Raw genomic sequence first — 16,834 nt, forward strand, 5'->3', positions numbered from 1 at the left:
CACTGCATTACATGGGTGCATTTTCCTGTCTGCCCTTTTAATTTCAAGGAGATGAGTTTAAATCCAGCTTGAAGCTCCCTTTCTGATGTCAACAAAGAGGTGCAGGTGAGGAGTGTATTTTTAATCCAATTCGTAATTAACAGCGAGCTCTTCACACACAATTGACTAAGTTTGGCATAATTGACAAATGTGCTTAGTTTTCCTTGCAAAAGGTAATGGAGAGGTAATGTTGGGATAGAAAATAAATGTTTCCATGGTTTGCTAAGACGGAGTGATGATAAATTTGTTTCATTAATTTACTGGAGTAACAGCAGTCTGAAACAGCTAATCTAACATCAGTTACTGGATGCTAAAGTAGCATAAAGCATGAGGATTAACATCAATTTGCAGACTTGTGGATGGGCTCTTGACAGAATAATATATTTTCCTTGTGTAATGTAAAGTAAATTCATTTTGGGAATTTTTTTCTTTTAAAAAAAATTTAGAGTACCCAATTATTTTTTTTTCCAATTAAGGGACAATTTAGTGTGGCCAATCCACCTAACCTGCACATCTTTGGGTTGTGGGGGTGAAACCCACGCAGACATGGGGAGAATGTGAAAACTCCACATGGACAGTGACCCGGGTCCGGGATTCGAACCCAGGTCCTCGGCGCTGCAATCCCAGTGCTAACCACTGCGCCACGTGCCACCCATGGGAAATTTTAATATTGTTTTGTGATAACCTTGCATTCCTTCTGTGTAGGAATTAATCAATTTGACCCAAGTGTATCTTGGATTTCAGGTGTGCAACAGCAATAAGAACTGTCACTGCAACAGTGGATGGGCACCCCCTGACTGTGCAAACACTGGCTATGGAGGGAGCACTGACAGTGGACCAACCTACGATGGTAAGTTTAAAAACTGTTTGTTTGCAGATTGTGTTGAAACACAGAGCCAAAGCTTAAAATGATATTGTTTGCAACAATATGAAAACTACTGAGAGATGTACTTGATCAGCACTTTGTGCACTAGCTTAAACATCTACCACTGCAATGTATAGCATGCAACGTCACAATTTATCAAGTCAGCTTCAGAGTTGCCAGGCCCGTTTCCTCGAGGCCCACCCTAACTTGTCATTAAGGGGGAGGGCTCTTGATCGAAGCACTGCACAGCGCAAACTTCACCTTCATGTGTGAGCCTAATGCACCTAAGTTTGGTGCATAGGGCACACTTATTCAGAAGACATATGAGCAGATTCTTCCCGGAAGTGGAGGACAAATATGAACAGTGTCAGGGAGGCCCTGCCAATCACACCCACATGTTCTGGTCTTACCGCAGACTTGTCGGGTACTGGATGTCCTTCTTTGACGCCATGTCTAGGATTGTGGGAGTCAGGGTGGAGCTGTGTCCATTAGGGGAGGCGGAACGAATGCACCTGGGGCAGGCAGAAGGGAAGTTAACGGCAAAAGACAGATTGCTGGCAAATTACTGTCTGCACCACAATTTACTGTAAATACGTGTTTTCACCATGTCTGACCTTGTAAAGTTTGCAATAAAATATGAAAACCTGAATAAATATATTTTCAAAAATGGCTGACCGGCCGCACTGCTTAATATTTTGTGCCCATGTTGCCATTTGCGCTTGTAGCGAATGTGAGTGAAAATTTGCACCAATATTGTTTATTTTCCCTGCTAACAGCTTTACATGGAATTTACAGCACAGAAACAGGCCATTTGGCCCACCTCCTCTGTTTCCGTACCACACATGTCTCCTTCCACCCTTCTTGATCACACTATCAGTGTAACCTTCAGCTTCTTTCTGTCTCTTCTGTTTATTAACGTCTGTATCTATACTAGAATCATAGCATGGTTACAGCACAGATGTGGGCCATTCAGCACATTGTCTTTGTGTCAGTTCTCTGCAACAGAAATCAGCTATTTCTACTCCTCAACCTTTTACCTGTAGTCTAGTAAAATTGTTTCTCTTCAGATAATTATCCAGTTCCCTTTTGAAAACCACAACTGAATCTGTCTCCGCCATAAAGCAAACCATTATTACATAAGGAAATTATTCCTCTGGTCCTTTTGGGAACCTGAATGTTGATGTTTTGCAGAACACATTCTCCCCATTTACACTCTGCAGAACCCTCCTGATTTTGAACATGTCTCACAAATCTTCCCTCAACCTTTTCTTCTCCAAAGAGAACAGCACCTGCTTTGCCAATGTTTCCATAATACCTGAAGTCTCTGATTCTTGGAACCTTCTTGTAAATCTTTTCTGCATCCTTTCTAAAACCTTCACATCCTTCCTGTTGAGACTGATCCGGTGTTTTATGAAGGTTTCTAACTTATTTGCTTTTGTATTCTGTGCCCCTATTTATAAACCCAGGATTCAGTACAATTTATTAACTGCTTCCTCAACCTGACCTCCCACCTTCAATGATTTATGCACATTGTAGGATTTCGACTGTGTCAGTTGAGGGATTTTGAAACCATCAATTCAAGGTTACCAGCTGCACTTGGGATTACTGGAACTCAGTAGAAATTCAAGTTAAAACTTGTCAGGTACAAATAAGAATTGTTTTGTTTGTCTTCTATTGATTACAACTTGAAAGTCATTTAAAAGGCAATTCGTAGACAATTTGAAGCTTTCATAAGAACATAAGAACTAGGAGCAGGAGTAGGCCATCTGGCCCCTCGAGCCTGCTCCGCCATTCAATTAGATCATGGCTGACCTTTTGTGGACTCAGCTCCACTTTCCGGCCCGAACACCATAACCCTTAATCCCTTTATTCTTCAAAAAACCATCTATCTTTACCTTAAAAACATGTAATGAAGGAGCCTCAACTGCTTCACTGGGCAAGGAATTCCATAGATTCACAACCCTTTGGGTGAAGAAGTTCCTCCTAAACTCAGTCCTAAATCTACTTCCCCTTATTTTGAGGCTATGCCCCCTAGTTCTGCTGTCACCTGCCAGTGGAAACAACCTGCCCGCATCTATCCTATCTATTCCCTTCATAATTTTAAATGTTTCTATAAGATCCCCCCCTCATCCTTCTAAATTCCAACGAGTACAGTCCCAGTCTACTCAACCTCTCCTCATAATCCAACCCCTTCAGCTCTGGGATTAACCTAGTGAATCTCCTCTGCACACCCTCCAGCGCCAGTACATCCTTTCTCAAGTAAGGAGACCAAAACTGAACACAATACTCCAGGTGTGGCCGCACTAACACCTTATACAATTGCAACATAACCTCCCTAGTCTTAAACTCCATCCCTCTAGCAATGAAGGACAAAATTCCATTTGCCTTCTTAATCACCTGTTGCACTTGTAAAACAACCTTCTGTGACTCATGCACTAGCACACCCAAGTCTCTCTGAACAGCGGCATGCTTTAATATTTTATCGTTTAAATAATAATCCCGTTTGCTGTTATTCCTACCAAAATGGATAACCTCGCATTTGTCAACATTGTATTCCATCTGCCAGACCCGAGCCCATTCACTTAACCTATCCAAATCCCTCTGCAGACTTCCAGTATCCTCTGCACTTTTCGCTTTACCACTCGTCTTAGTGTCATCTGCAAACTTGGACACATCAAAGAATCACAGGAGTTATCTTCTTAGACAAACAGCTCGAAACATAACTTTTAAAAGTCAAAGTCTGAAGTCAAAGTCTGAAATGAAATATGAATACAGAGAGACAGTGAATAGTTCAGATCAAAGTATAGATGCTTCTAACCTACCAACAAAAACTATCCTAAAACTCTCTCTCTCTCTCTCTCTCTCACCCTCTCTCTCTAACCTAACCTACCTAAAATGGCCGCAAAGTCTTCTATTGTTATACTGTTTCATATCTGTCTTAAGTGATCTGATCACACCCCAATATAATCCTAATTGGTTTGGGTTAGACTCAAACACATTTGATTTGATGGCAAGCTGTCCATCTTCAATATGTAACATAACTTCTTAATTGTTGCCTGTCAGCCTACTTGTGCATGTTAAAGAATGTGATATTGTGCTTTAGCAAAGCCAGCAAAAACTGGTTATATGCTGACCTGACTACTGCAACAATGGAGACCTCATGCTATCTTGTCATGCCATGCTGGATATGACTCCAAAAATATAATTCAAACTGTCTATTTCAATCTAGTAAAGTAAATTATGCTGCTTTTATAAAATTGTTGTTTTGAGAATGTTGGAATCAAATATATATTTGATTCGATGTTCTAACTGTCCATTTATTAAAAACAAGGCAACATAGTCTAAAATGTTTCAGCTCATGGGATGTGATTCACCCTAATCTCGAATGGCGTGAGAACAGTAGAACCTTCACTCCTGCCACCTCGTTGCCATGGATTCAGCCCTTGTCCTTGGAGAAATGTAATGAAAAGTGTTTGTCTTATCAGACTTCTGTGTTACTTTAAAACTATGACAATGAGTTTGCAAAATGTGTTTTCTTTTAATTTTAAAAATGGGGCTTAATATTTACGCTTAAACAGCTATCTTTTTATCTATATTAGATGTATTAGAAATACCTGGCTTCTACACACATATACACTCAGGTCCATCTGTTCCTGCATCTCCTTTGATTTTGTGCCACCTCTCCGCCTTCTGATCAAAATGTATCACTTCACACTTCTAAACATTAAATTTAGTCTGCCACATGTCTGACCACCAGCCATATGACCAGAATATGACCACCATATTCTTGAAGTCTATCACTATCCTCCTCAGAATTCACAATACATCCAAGTCTTGCATCATCTTCAAAATCTCAAATTGTGCCCTGTAGAACCAGGTCTATGTGATTTAATGTAATTCAAGAAAAAATATCTACCAGTCAGAAGTAAGTATCTTTTTCTGTAACGCCATGGTTTTAATAAGTTTGAATTAAATAATGCAATTCTCGCAATGCCGATAATTCAGAATACCACATGGTTCGAAATAAAATGCGTATCGGCACGAACACTTTTCATTTTAAAAAGCAATTTTGTTGATGTTTCAAGACTCAAATATTTAAAACATAGAAACAACGGAATTGTATATTTCGAACAGATATGGCCAATGCATTTTCTTCAATCTTGGCACTACTTCCCTATTTTGCAAGTTGAAATGTTGACAGAAAAGCAGTGCCTTAATAGGAAATCCATGCATACGCAAGATGTCTGTTAGTTAGATGTAGATCTGACTTGCCCAAGTGTATAATATGATGACTACAGATTGTAAACTGTTCCTCAGTTGCTTAAAACATTTTTCTTTTTCAATGTCTATGCTTCTGTCAGCGCAACTCTGCAATCACAGTAATGTTTACAGGGCGGCAAGGTAGCACAGTGGGTAAATGAAAAATGAAATGAAAATCGCTTATTGTCACGAGTAGGCTTCAATGAAGTTACTGTGAAAAGCCCCTAGTCGCCACATTCCGGCGCCTGTCCGGGGAGGCTGGTACGGGAATCAAACCGTGCTGCTGGCCTGCTTGGTCTGCTTTAAAAGCCAGCGATTTAGCCTGGTGAGCTAAACCAGCACTGTTGCTTCACAGCTCCAGAGTCCCAGGGTTGATTCTTGGCATGGGTCACTGTCTGTGCGGAGTCTGCATGTTCTCCTCGTGTCTGCATGGGTTTCCTCCAGGTGCTCCGGTTTGCTCCCAAATGTCCAAAGGTGTGCAGGTTAGGTGGATTGGCCATGCTAAATTGCCTGTAGTGCCAAAACTGTTAGCTGGGGTTACTGGGTCACGGGAATAGGGTGAAGGTGTGGGGTGGTCTTTCCATGCATACTCGATGAGTCACATGGCCTCCTTCTGCACTGTAAATTCCATGGTTCTATGATTTCCGATAAAATAAGTATATTTTTTCTTCCAGATAAAAATACAACACTTCGGGATGGTCTGCTGGTGTTTTTCCTTCTCGTGGCACCTCTGCTCCTTGTGGTTGCATACGTGTTTGTGAGAAGAAATGAACTAGTGCGAAGATTCTGCCGGAAACGAAGTTCACAAATACAGAAGTAACAATTTTATTCTTTTCAATGTCAATGCATGACGGTATTTTTTAGAAAAGACAATGTTGGTGATTTGGAATTAAGCAGAAAGTGTTGGGAGAGCACAACAGTTTTGTCAGTATCCAATGAAAAAGATTATCGGGCAGGGAAGATTTGTGATGCTCGAAGGCTTTCGACAAATTATTTTTACTTGGAACAGTATGTTTCTGAATTGAAATACTCATAACTGACACATCTCACTTTCCTTGTCCATTCTTGATATATCGTGTTTAGGAAAAAGGCCTTGAATCATAGTAAAGAGTAGGGTGATGCTCAGGCTGGAAACTGGCTTTTCTTCCTTCTAATCTCATTACTGGGGAGAGAGGCAGATCATTGGTGCCTTTTGAATACTGTCTACTCCAGGGATTCTCTAGGACATCTTGCATCCTATTATGGGCAACACAGTAGCTCAATGTTGCGCACTACTGCCTCATGGCACCAGGGACCCGGGTTCAATTCCAGCATTGGGTGACAGTGCGGAGACTGCACTTTCTTCCCGTATCTGCGGGGATTTACTCTGGGTGCACCAGGTTCCTCCCACAGTCCAACGATGTGAAGATTAGGTTGATTGGCCATGCTAAATTGCCCCATGGTGCCCGAAAGGCTAAGTGGGGTTACTGAGTTACAGGGATAGGGTGGGGGTCTGACCCCAGGTATTGCTCTTTTGAGGGTCGGTGCCGAATGGCCTCCTTCTGCACTGTAGGGATTCTATTATACTATGACGTTTTGTTAAATTTGTTTACTGTGTTGCTAGGCAGATTGATGGCAGTATGACTACTATCTTTTGGCACCGAAAGCAGTCTTTACAGATGTAAATCGACCGCTGTAGAAGTTGAGATTTAAAAAAAATTCATTTCAGGGATTTGGTTTTTGCTGGCTAGGCCAGTGTTTATTGCCCATCCATATTTGCCCTTGAGCCGCCTTCTTGAACCGCTGCAGTCCTTATGGTGAAGGTACTTCCACAGTGCTGTTAGGGAAGGAGTTCTCAAATGAGTTACAGGTTGCAATATAATCTCGCAGTTCAGATGGTGTGAGCAAATAGCTACACCTTGCATCTCATGCTTTGAGGTGTCCTGAAACTTTTTTGTAACATACTCCCTGTCAAATGTTTAATCTTTCGTCAACTTGATCTTTATGCTTCATGCTGTGGCATGGGTGAATCCATAATGTCGTTGAAATGTACTGTTGACTTCATCATATCTCAAGCATAATATAATCCAATTGTCTCTCTAGACTATGCTTGGAACTGTACAATTTTAAAAAGTGATATAACATAGCTATTTATACATTTTTTTATGTTTTCACTTTCAGTGCAAAATGGGTATTTTAAAAAAGTTTTTTGTTTTGATATCTATGTATCAATTTCTGTAAACCTGGAAAAAAGGTACTTGGTGAGAAAAAAGACTTTTCCTATAGTCCTTCATGACTGTAGGGCATCCCAAAGTGCTTCACTGTCAATTAGGTATTTTTTGAAACATAGTAACTGTTGTAATGAAGAAACTAGCAGCCAATTTGTGCACAAGATCCCATAATGACAATGTGGTAATGACAGATTTTTAAAAAGTTAATGGTTGAGACATCAATATTGGCCAGGACACTGGGAGAACTCCATTGTTCTTCTTCAGTTTGCACCATGAGATCTTACAGCTCCATGTGAGAGAGCAGAAAGGATCTTGGTTTCATGTCTAATCCCAAAATATGACAGTTCAAGAAGGCATCTCACCACCAGTTTCTCAAGAGCAACAAGGGACGCCCACATCCCATAACTGAATTTTAAAAACCTATCCGACCATGCAGCAGTTCTTCAGTACTGTTCTGAATTATCACTGGATTATGTTCTCATGCCAAGGAGTGGGACTTGAACTTGGGCAGCAGGGTAGCATGGTGGTTAGCATAAATGCTTCACAGCTCCAGGGTCCCAGGTTCGATTCCCGGCTGGGTCACTGTCTGTGTGGAGTCTGCACGTCCTCCCCCTGTGTGCATGGGTTTCCTCCGGGTGCTCCGGTTTCCTCCCACAGTCCAAAGATGTGCGGGTTAGGTGGATTGGCCATGCTAAATTGCCCGTAGTGTCCTAATAAAAGTAAGGTTACGGGTATAGGGTGGATACGTGGGTTTGAGTAGGGTGATCATGGCTCGGCAGAACATTGAGGGCCGAAGGGCCTGTTCTGTGCTGTACTGTTCTATTCTATTCTAACCCACAATCTCTCAATCAATGCACTGAAACTTCCAGAGACACGGATTGATTTGAGCTCACCTGAAGTACATTTATTTGATTTGGCCCCTGGACAGTTCGGATTTTTCACTGGATTTTGATAACCCTCTTGTTAAGTAGGCAAGCATTGCAGCCAGTTTGCAATTCACAACGAGGGCCGATGCTCAAAGATTACAAAGAAACTGTCAGTGACGCCATCTTTCATGTGAAAGCATGGACTGTTCCCATGGAACTATTGAAAGAAAAGAAGGATCTCTCAGTATTCCAGTCAATATTCCTCCATCAAACAACACACCCCAATAAAAGTCAAATTAACTGGCAATTGCATCTCATTTACTGTTTGTAGGACCTTGCAGTACAATTCTGTGTTCATGCATTTTTAAAGTAATTAATTATTGTGAAGTACTTTGAGGTGTCTGAAGGATAGAATTTGCGACAGAAATGTTAATTCACTTCTCCTACGTAATATATTTGCATTCTTGTCTATGGGCATTGTGGATGAGGATTCAACATAAATTTGAAATCTTACATTGATGTCAGAAAAGAAACTAGACGAAGATAACTATTTTAAAAAATGTGGTTGCAGGGATTATCGAGAATATTTTATTGAGTTATTCTGCCACATTTATTTTTAAATTAGGTCTGAAAATAGAGCTCAACCAAGAAGTGCCTCAAATAACGCAGCTAAGGAAGGGGTAAGTAGTTGTTCCTGAACGTCACTGTGTTTGAGCGATAACCCGGTTTGGATGTTGTTGTAAATCTTAGTCTGTTAAATAGAATCAAAATCTCCATGGAGACCTATAACTTTTGAAAAATATGCAAAATTTTGGTAATCGACTGTAAAAATCACAAGACAAGATTTCCAGCTTTAAAACTATCAGTGAGCAACCCCTACTCCAAACTACAGAAAAGATCCCCATTTCATGTTTAGGTTTTAACCACAAATCCACCCCCCCGGCACAATTATAGTTTACTCTGTCCCTTATTTTTTGTTAAAATATTTTTATTAAGGTATTTGAAAAATTTATAAAAATAACATTAACAATGACAGCAACATGGTACAAGAAACACTTCCTCCTCCCCCCCCCCCCCCCCCCCCCCATTCAAATCTTCACACCCCCCCCCCCCCCCCCCCCCCACCCCCGGGAATACTACATCTGCTGGCATTTTAATTTTCCCCGAGAAAACCCTGCCAAAACCCTCTAAGCTCTTCGGGAATGCCCAAAGCATGTGGACATAGGTTTCCCGCGCACCTTGCACACCTATCATCCACCCTGAAAATTTGCTCATCCAGGCCGTTGTCATGTGTGCCCGGTGGACTACCTTAAATTGTATCAGGCTAAGCCTGGTACATGATGAGGAGGTATTAACCCTGCTTAGGGTATCTGCCCATAGACCCGCCTCTATCTCTCCTCCTAGCTCATCCTCCCACTTGCCCTTGAGCTCCTCCACCGGAGTTTCCTCCGCCTCTGAAAGCTCCTGGTAAATGTCTGAAACCTTCCCCTCTCCCAACCAGGTACTGGAGACTACTCTATCCTGTATCCCCCATGGCGGCAGCAGCGGAAAGGCCGGCATCTGTTTTCTCAGGAAGTCTCGTACCTGCAAATACCTAAACCCATTCCCTGCTGGCAATTGAAATTTATCCTCCACGGCTTTCAAGCTGGGAAAGCTCCCATATTGAAAGAGATCTCCCATCCTTCTAATTCCTGCCCTTTGCCACCTCCAGACCCCACCATAGTGCCTACCTGGTACAAACCGATGATTATTATAAATCAGGGTCCAAACTGATGGTCCCTCCACTCTCTTATATCTCCTCCATTGCCCCCAGGTTCTCAGAGCCGCCACCATCACCGGACTTGTGGAGTATCGGGCTGGCGAGAACGGAAGAGGTGCCATTATCAGTGCTCCCAAACATGTTTTTACATGACGCCGTCTACATCCGCTCCCATGCCAACCCCACCCCCACTACCTACTTCCTAATCGTGGCTATATTAGCCGCCAGTAGTAATTGCAGAAGTTTGGCAGTGCCAACCCACCCTCCCCCCGACTGCGCTCCAGCAACACTTTCTTCACTCGCGGGGTTTTTACCCGCCCGAAATAACCTTATTCACTCGCTTGAAAAGGCCTTTGGGATCAAGATGGGGAGGCACTGAAAAGACAAACAGAAATCAGGGGAGGACTGTCATTTTCACAGTCTGTACCTTCCCTGCCAGTCATTGCAGGAACATGTCCCATCTCTTAAAAGTCCCTTTCCATTTGTTCTACCAGCCGGGATAGGTTTAGCTTATGCAGTGTCTCCCATTCCCAGGCCACCTGGATTTCCAGATACCGAAAGCTCTTCCATAAGAACATAAGAACATAAGAACATAAGAATTAGGAGCAGGAGTAGGCCATCTGGCCCCTCGAGCCTGCTCCGCCATTCAATTAGATCATGGCTGATCTTTTGTGGACTCAGCTCCACTTTTCGGTCCGAACACCATAACCCTTAATCCCTTTATTCTTCAAAAAACTATCTATCTTTACTTTAAAATCATGTAATGAAGGAGCCTCAACTGCTTCACTGGGCAAGGAATTCCATAGATTCACAACCCTTTGGGTGAAGAAGTTCCTCCTAAACTCAGTCCTAAATCTACTTCCCCCTATTTTGAGGCTATGTCCCCTAGTTCTGCTGTCACCCGCCAGTGGAAACAACCTGCCCGCATCTATCCTATCTATTCCCTTCATAATTTTAAATGTTTCTATAAGATCCCCCCTCATCCTTCTAAATTCCAACGAGTACAGTCCCAGTCTACTCAACCTCTCCTCATAATCCAACCCCTTCAGCTCTGGGATTAACCTAGTGAATCTCCTCCGCACACCCTCCAGCGCCAGTACGTCCTTTCTCAAGTAAGGAGACCAAAACTGAACACAATACTCCAGGTGTGGCCGCACTTAAACTGCATCCCTCTAGCAATGAAGGACAAAATTCCATTTGCCTTCTTAATCACCTGTTGCACTTGTAAACCAACCTTCTGTGACTCATGCACTAGCACACCCAAGTCTCTCTGAACAGCGGCATGCTTTAATATTTTATCGTTTAAATAATAATCCCGTTTGCTGTTATTCCTACCAAAATGGATAACCTCACATTTGTCAACATTGTATTCCATCTGCCAGACCCGAGCTCATTCACTTAACCTATCCAAATCCCTCTGCAGACTTCCAGTATCCTCTGCACTTTTCGCTTTACCACTCATCTTAGTGTCATCTGCAAACTTGGACACATTGCCCTTGGTCCCCAACTCCAAATCATCAATGTAAATTGTGAACAATTGTGGGCCCAACACGGATCCCTGAGGGACACCACTAGCTACTGATCGCCAACCAGAGAAACACCCATTTATCCCAACTCTTTGCTTTCTATTATTTCCCTACCATTCTAAGCGGCAACTCTTACTCTGTTACTTATAAGTGGACACTTCATTCTCCAGGAACCTGTCCAAAGCTATTCTCAGCTCCTTTTTACATTTCACTTTCCAGCTGGATACCTATACTCCCTGAACTGAATTTCACTGAGGTATTAATTGGAGATGCCTCCCTCTAACAAAAGCTTGATGAACTGTACAGCTTTGTTTAAAACCTCATGAACTTGGACTCTTCAATCCAAGTGCAAGCTCCCACACATCTCCTTTGTGGTGAACAACAGGCTGGCCCCCTCTCATTTTTTTCTCTCCCCCTTGGATTCGAGCAGAATAATCCTGCCTGCGAGTTTCAATGAGTTTCTTTTCAGCAACTTAATTCAACAATAGCTTCAAAGGACCTTCAACTCTCAAATCCAGCACCACAGCAATGTGAATCACATGGGCCTTGTCTCTAGGTAGAACCGCTAATTAACTATCTAGTATGCCAACTCCATTCTATCTTGGAATTCAATAGACAGTTTGAAGTCTAACTGTTTACAAAATCAGGCATTCCGAACAGCTCCCTCGGACTTGGAAACAAATAGTCTGTCCAGCATTAGGACAGTTACTTGGGTCATTAGTTAGATTTTGTACCACCTTCCCAGCAAAAAAACCTGGGCCTCCCTTCAATGCTAAGCTACCCAGGATTGTTGTCAGGAGAATTCACAGACAGTCCCATGACCCACTTCATTCCTCCCTCTCACTCTAAATTAAAGGCACAGTCCCAAAACACAACAATCTTGTCAACTAAATATTTATAACACTGGTTAAAAAACATAATTAATTCATGCTTTGAAACAACAGTACTGTTCTGAGGTGAGAAATAAGGCTTTCCTAATAAATCTCTATATCCATCTGTCTGTTTCCCCATTCAGATCCTGTTTTTGTGAAAATGGCTATGTTTGATAAAACAAATGCTGATCAATGCTCTCAAGTGTAATTTGTACTTTTCCTTGGTAGCAGTTGAATCAATAGCTGGGTTCCATCGTGTGGTTGATTCTGTCATTAAATCAGCTGCCATATTTTTGGGGGGTTTTGTGTTACTGTTTTAAATCTGCACAACTGCATCTATAATTGTTGCAACACTTGGGTAAGGAGCTTAATGTCTGTTTCAGGCCTCCAATCTAATGTTGGTTTTCCCTGATGCAGCCAACACTGCCCCCTCCAGGAAAACTGACCCTAAACATCATGTGAATAAAAACTCTTTTGTACCACAGTCACCGTCACGATCTCTAGCACTCTGTTACCAGCCCCTCGTCTACAATGTTAATTCTGACGCTAGCCTGATCTCTATGATCCCAAGTCCAGCCATTTCACTGTATGCCCCAAACCTACAGCACTTGACCTGTCCTGCCTCATCCCATGGCACTGGCTTGATCAAATAAGATCTGATGCCCAATATATGGGCGCCCCATACAGGCATAGAATATTAACCCAACAACAAAGGGACAGTGAAAAATTGGCACTCCTTTATTTAACTAACATTGAGATTAAAAGCAATAGCTGCATGGATATTTTACTTCCAGCTATTCTAGTTCTGTTGTGTAAGGAACAATAAGAAAGATAAGGCAAAGCTAGTCCCTGCCAGACCAGTCAAGATTTCGGGCGATTGGCCAGAATCCTTTAGGCACAGCAGTAATTTTTTATTTTATTTTTAACATCCCAGGTCAACCTATTGCCAAGTCAACAGGTAATTGAACGCTGAACCTTCAGGGATAAATATTTCTTTGAGCTGGTGTTCTGTCTCTGCTTTATTAAAATACTCTGGCAGTAATTTGGTATTTTCTCATGAACGCAAACTCACAAAGCTCCTCTGCATTTTGTGCACAATTGATTTCAAAATCTGCTATAAAATAGTGGCCTGATGCTGCAGTTTTTTGCTGTGAAACTAAATTTTGATTCTTAATTGAACTTTGTATGTAATTACTCACAACTTGGCCTTTGGGAATATTGTGGCCAAGTGCTGCTGAAAGATAATTGATCATCAATAACCAACAATTGCTGATCAAGACACGCACATCAGGGAGCTTTGTGCTTTGAGAGAAAGCTTTAATTCTAGACTGCATGCAGCATGGTGACTTAAGGGGCAGCTCTGATTCTGATCTCCTGAGCAAATGCATTGATTATTCGCTGAGTCAGTCATAAACTCACATTCACAGCCACAATAATTCTTTGACAACTGAGGAAGAAGGCTGACAAATCTCACCATCACAGCCTCGCTTTATTTACTACTTCCATAGTGACAATGGAAATCTATTTGTTTGAGGAGTATACTATTTTCAACCCCTCCTCCACTCCTGTTAAATCTATTAAAAATTTTAATTATTTTTGTCAGTCAGTGACTGCTGGGGGCATGACTTTGTTTTATGCCTGCAAGTTCACTCAATAGACAAATAACCTGTACAGATAAAATAGCAGCCAGCCTACCTGCCTTAGCTGTATTTATTGTTTCAAGACCAACCTGTTGTTACGGTCAGGAAACACATCAGGAATACGTCAAACTGCATTGTCAACAATTACGTTTTCAAAAATTATTTTTAAATAGATTATGGCTTTTCTAATGACTCATTTGACTGATTCCTGGCCTATGCTGAATAGGCTGATTTCGACATGGGTGGGGAACAGTGCTTGAATGCATCGGCGCAGGTAAGGGAAAATATGCTTGGATTTCCTGCTCAGGATGGTCATCTTGTGTCCCTCTGTTGGAGAATCTGCATGTATGGATTCTCTTCACCATGACGTAACCTGGGTAGCACTACTTAGTCATGGGTTATCACATTATGCAGCATCAAGTTGTGCGACACCCTAAACCTTGTTTATCCAACCTTTGGGTCAAATTTTCCAATTATTTTCCCCCAGAGTGTTAGCTTGGGCAGGAAATAGTGCCGCATGTCGGCTGTGCTGCTGGCTTTTTCTGCCTAATGTTTAGACACTCGGAGGGAGAGACGGTGAAGGGAAGGTTTCCATAGCATCATGCTGGCGGGCAGCTCTAAATCAACTTATGCTCTTGAAAGGGTGCCTCGATTCAAAGAAAAAAACACAAAAAAGGAACCACACACCCCCGGAGCCCTGCCCTCCGTTTCATCATTGGTGGGTGTGGTAGTCATGACTAGTAATATATTACATGTATTACGGCACTGCCCGTAGAGTGGAGGTACATGGGTAAACCCCTGCCTGCTGGCTCCGCCCAGTAGGCAGCGTATAAATGTGTGTGCTCGCCATGCAGCTATTCTGGTTCCAGCTACAGGAGGCATCACATCTAGCCCAATAAAGCCTCGATTATTCCACTACTCTTATTTTTGTGGTAATTGATCGTGCATCAATTTATTGAGCAAGATTTTTTTAAATGATGGATCTCCGCATCAAGCCTGATCACCTGCAGCTGAGCCCTCACGCAGCCAACGCTACATCTACCTTTGACCACTTGCTAGCCTGCTTCGAAAGCTACCTCCGAACAGGTATGCTTGATCTTGCAGGAACTAGGCAGCTCGCTAATTCGTTAGAAGTAGCCTCACGTAACGTCCAGTCCTACACCCCCGACCACGCGGCACCCTCGTGGGCATAGTGGGCCCCGCCAGCTGCCGACTCCAGCTCGCCGCAAGCCTGTGCCACGCGACAGCGAGCCAACTCTGGGAGGCCCAAGTGCTATTTTGGCGGGCAAAACAAACACTCCAGACAGCACTGCCTGGCGCGGAGCACGACCTGCAACGGCTGTGGGAAGAAGGGACACTTTGTTTCTGTTTGCCAGGTCCGGTCGGTCGCCCGCCGCTGTTTCCAGGCCTGGCGTTCCTACACCCCCACGTGCGACCCAGGGGCGCTGCCATTCTCCCCTTCGCAAGCCACATGTGGCCTGTGGGTGCTGCCATATTCTTCACCGCTAGCCACGTGCGGCCCATGGGCACCGCCATCTTTGACGCCGCCCACCATGTGCGCGCCCTGGGCGCTACCACCTTTGGTGCCATTTTGGATGACGCCTCAGGACCCCTGCTCGTCTGGCCGTTCATTGCCTGCCGCTAACTCCACCACCGCTGACCAGCCCGGGACCTCCCAGTATCTGCCGCAGCTCACCTCTGTCACCCTGGATCAGTGTCGGCCCCGCCACCGCGAAGACGACGGTGAAGATCGATGGGTACGAGGCGACTGGCCTTTTTGACTCCGGGAGCACAGAGAGCTTCATCCACCCCACTATGGTAAGGCGCTGGTCCCTCCCGGTACACCCAGTCACCCATAAAATCTCCCTGGCCTCTTGATCCCATTCCGTGGAAATCCGGGGGTACTGCATCGCGACCCTCACCGTCCAAGGCGTAGAGTTCAGCAACTTCCGGCTCTACGTCCTCCCCCCATCTCTGCGCTGCCCTGTTACTCGGCCTGGACTTTCATGCCATCTCCAAAGCCTAACTTTAAAATTCGGCGGACACCTCCCCCCCCCCCCCCCCCCCCACCGTATGCAGCCTCACTACCCTACCCTTAAGGTCGATCCACCGTCCTAGTTTGCAAACCTCACCCCGGATTGCAAACCCGTCGCCACTAGGAGCAGGCGGTATAGTGCCCAGGACAGGGCCTTCATCAGGTCGGAGGTCCAACGGCTTCTGCGGGAAGGGGTCATCGAGGCCAGCAACAGCCCCTGGAGAGCTCAAGTGGTAGTAGTAAAGACTGGGGAGAAGCACAAGATGGTAATTGACGACAGTCAGACCATCAATCGGTACACGCAGGTCGACGCGTACCCCCTCCCACGCATACCTGACATGGTCAATCAGATTGCGCATTATCAAGTCTTTTCCACAGTGGACCTGAAGTCCGCCTACCACCAGCTTCCCTTCCGCCTGGAGGACCGCCAATACACTGCATTCGAAGATGGCCGCCTCTATCACTTCCTTAGGGTTCCCTTCAGCGTCACTAATGGGGTCTCGGTCTTTCAGCGAGAGATGGACCAAATGGTTAACCGGTACGGACTGCAGGCCACCTTCCCGTACCTAGATAACGTCACCATCTGCGGCCACGATCTGCAGGACCACAACGCAAACCTCCAAAAATTCCTCCAGACCACCAAACTCCTTGACCTCACATACAATAAGGAGAAAGGCGTGTTCTGCACCAACCGCTTAGCCATCCTTGGCTATGTCGTGGAAAATGGAGTCCTAGGGCCCGACCCCGACCACATGTGCCCCC

General features: G+C 43.9%; 1 protein-coding gene across 2 annotated transcripts in view; it reads left to right on the top strand.

Annotated features, from left to right (window-relative positions):
* Positions 1-16,834, top strand: part of LOC119957303 (disintegrin and metalloproteinase domain-containing protein 9-like) — a 143,600-nt gene that overhangs the window by 106,353 nt on the left and 20,413 nt on the right. Inside the window, exons 18-21 of one of the 2 annotated variants that reach the window (XM_038785155.1) lie at positions 784-889; positions 5,839-5,980; positions 8,866-8,920; positions 13,332-13,355. In XM_038785155.1, the coding sequence (XP_038641083.1) occupies positions 784-889; positions 5,839-5,980; positions 8,866-8,920; positions 13,332-13,355 (327 nt within the window). The remainder of the gene's footprint in view (positions 1-783; positions 890-5,838; positions 5,981-8,865; positions 8,921-13,331; positions 13,356-16,834) is intronic. The other variant, XM_038785156.1, reaches the window with a different exon arrangement.

Source organism: Scyliorhinus canicula, chromosome 26 (genome assembly GCF_902713615.1).
Source record: "Scyliorhinus canicula chromosome 26, sScyCan1.1, whole genome shotgun sequence".
NCBI lineage: Eukaryota > Metazoa > Chordata > Chondrichthyes > Carcharhiniformes > Scyliorhinidae > Scyliorhinus > Scyliorhinus canicula.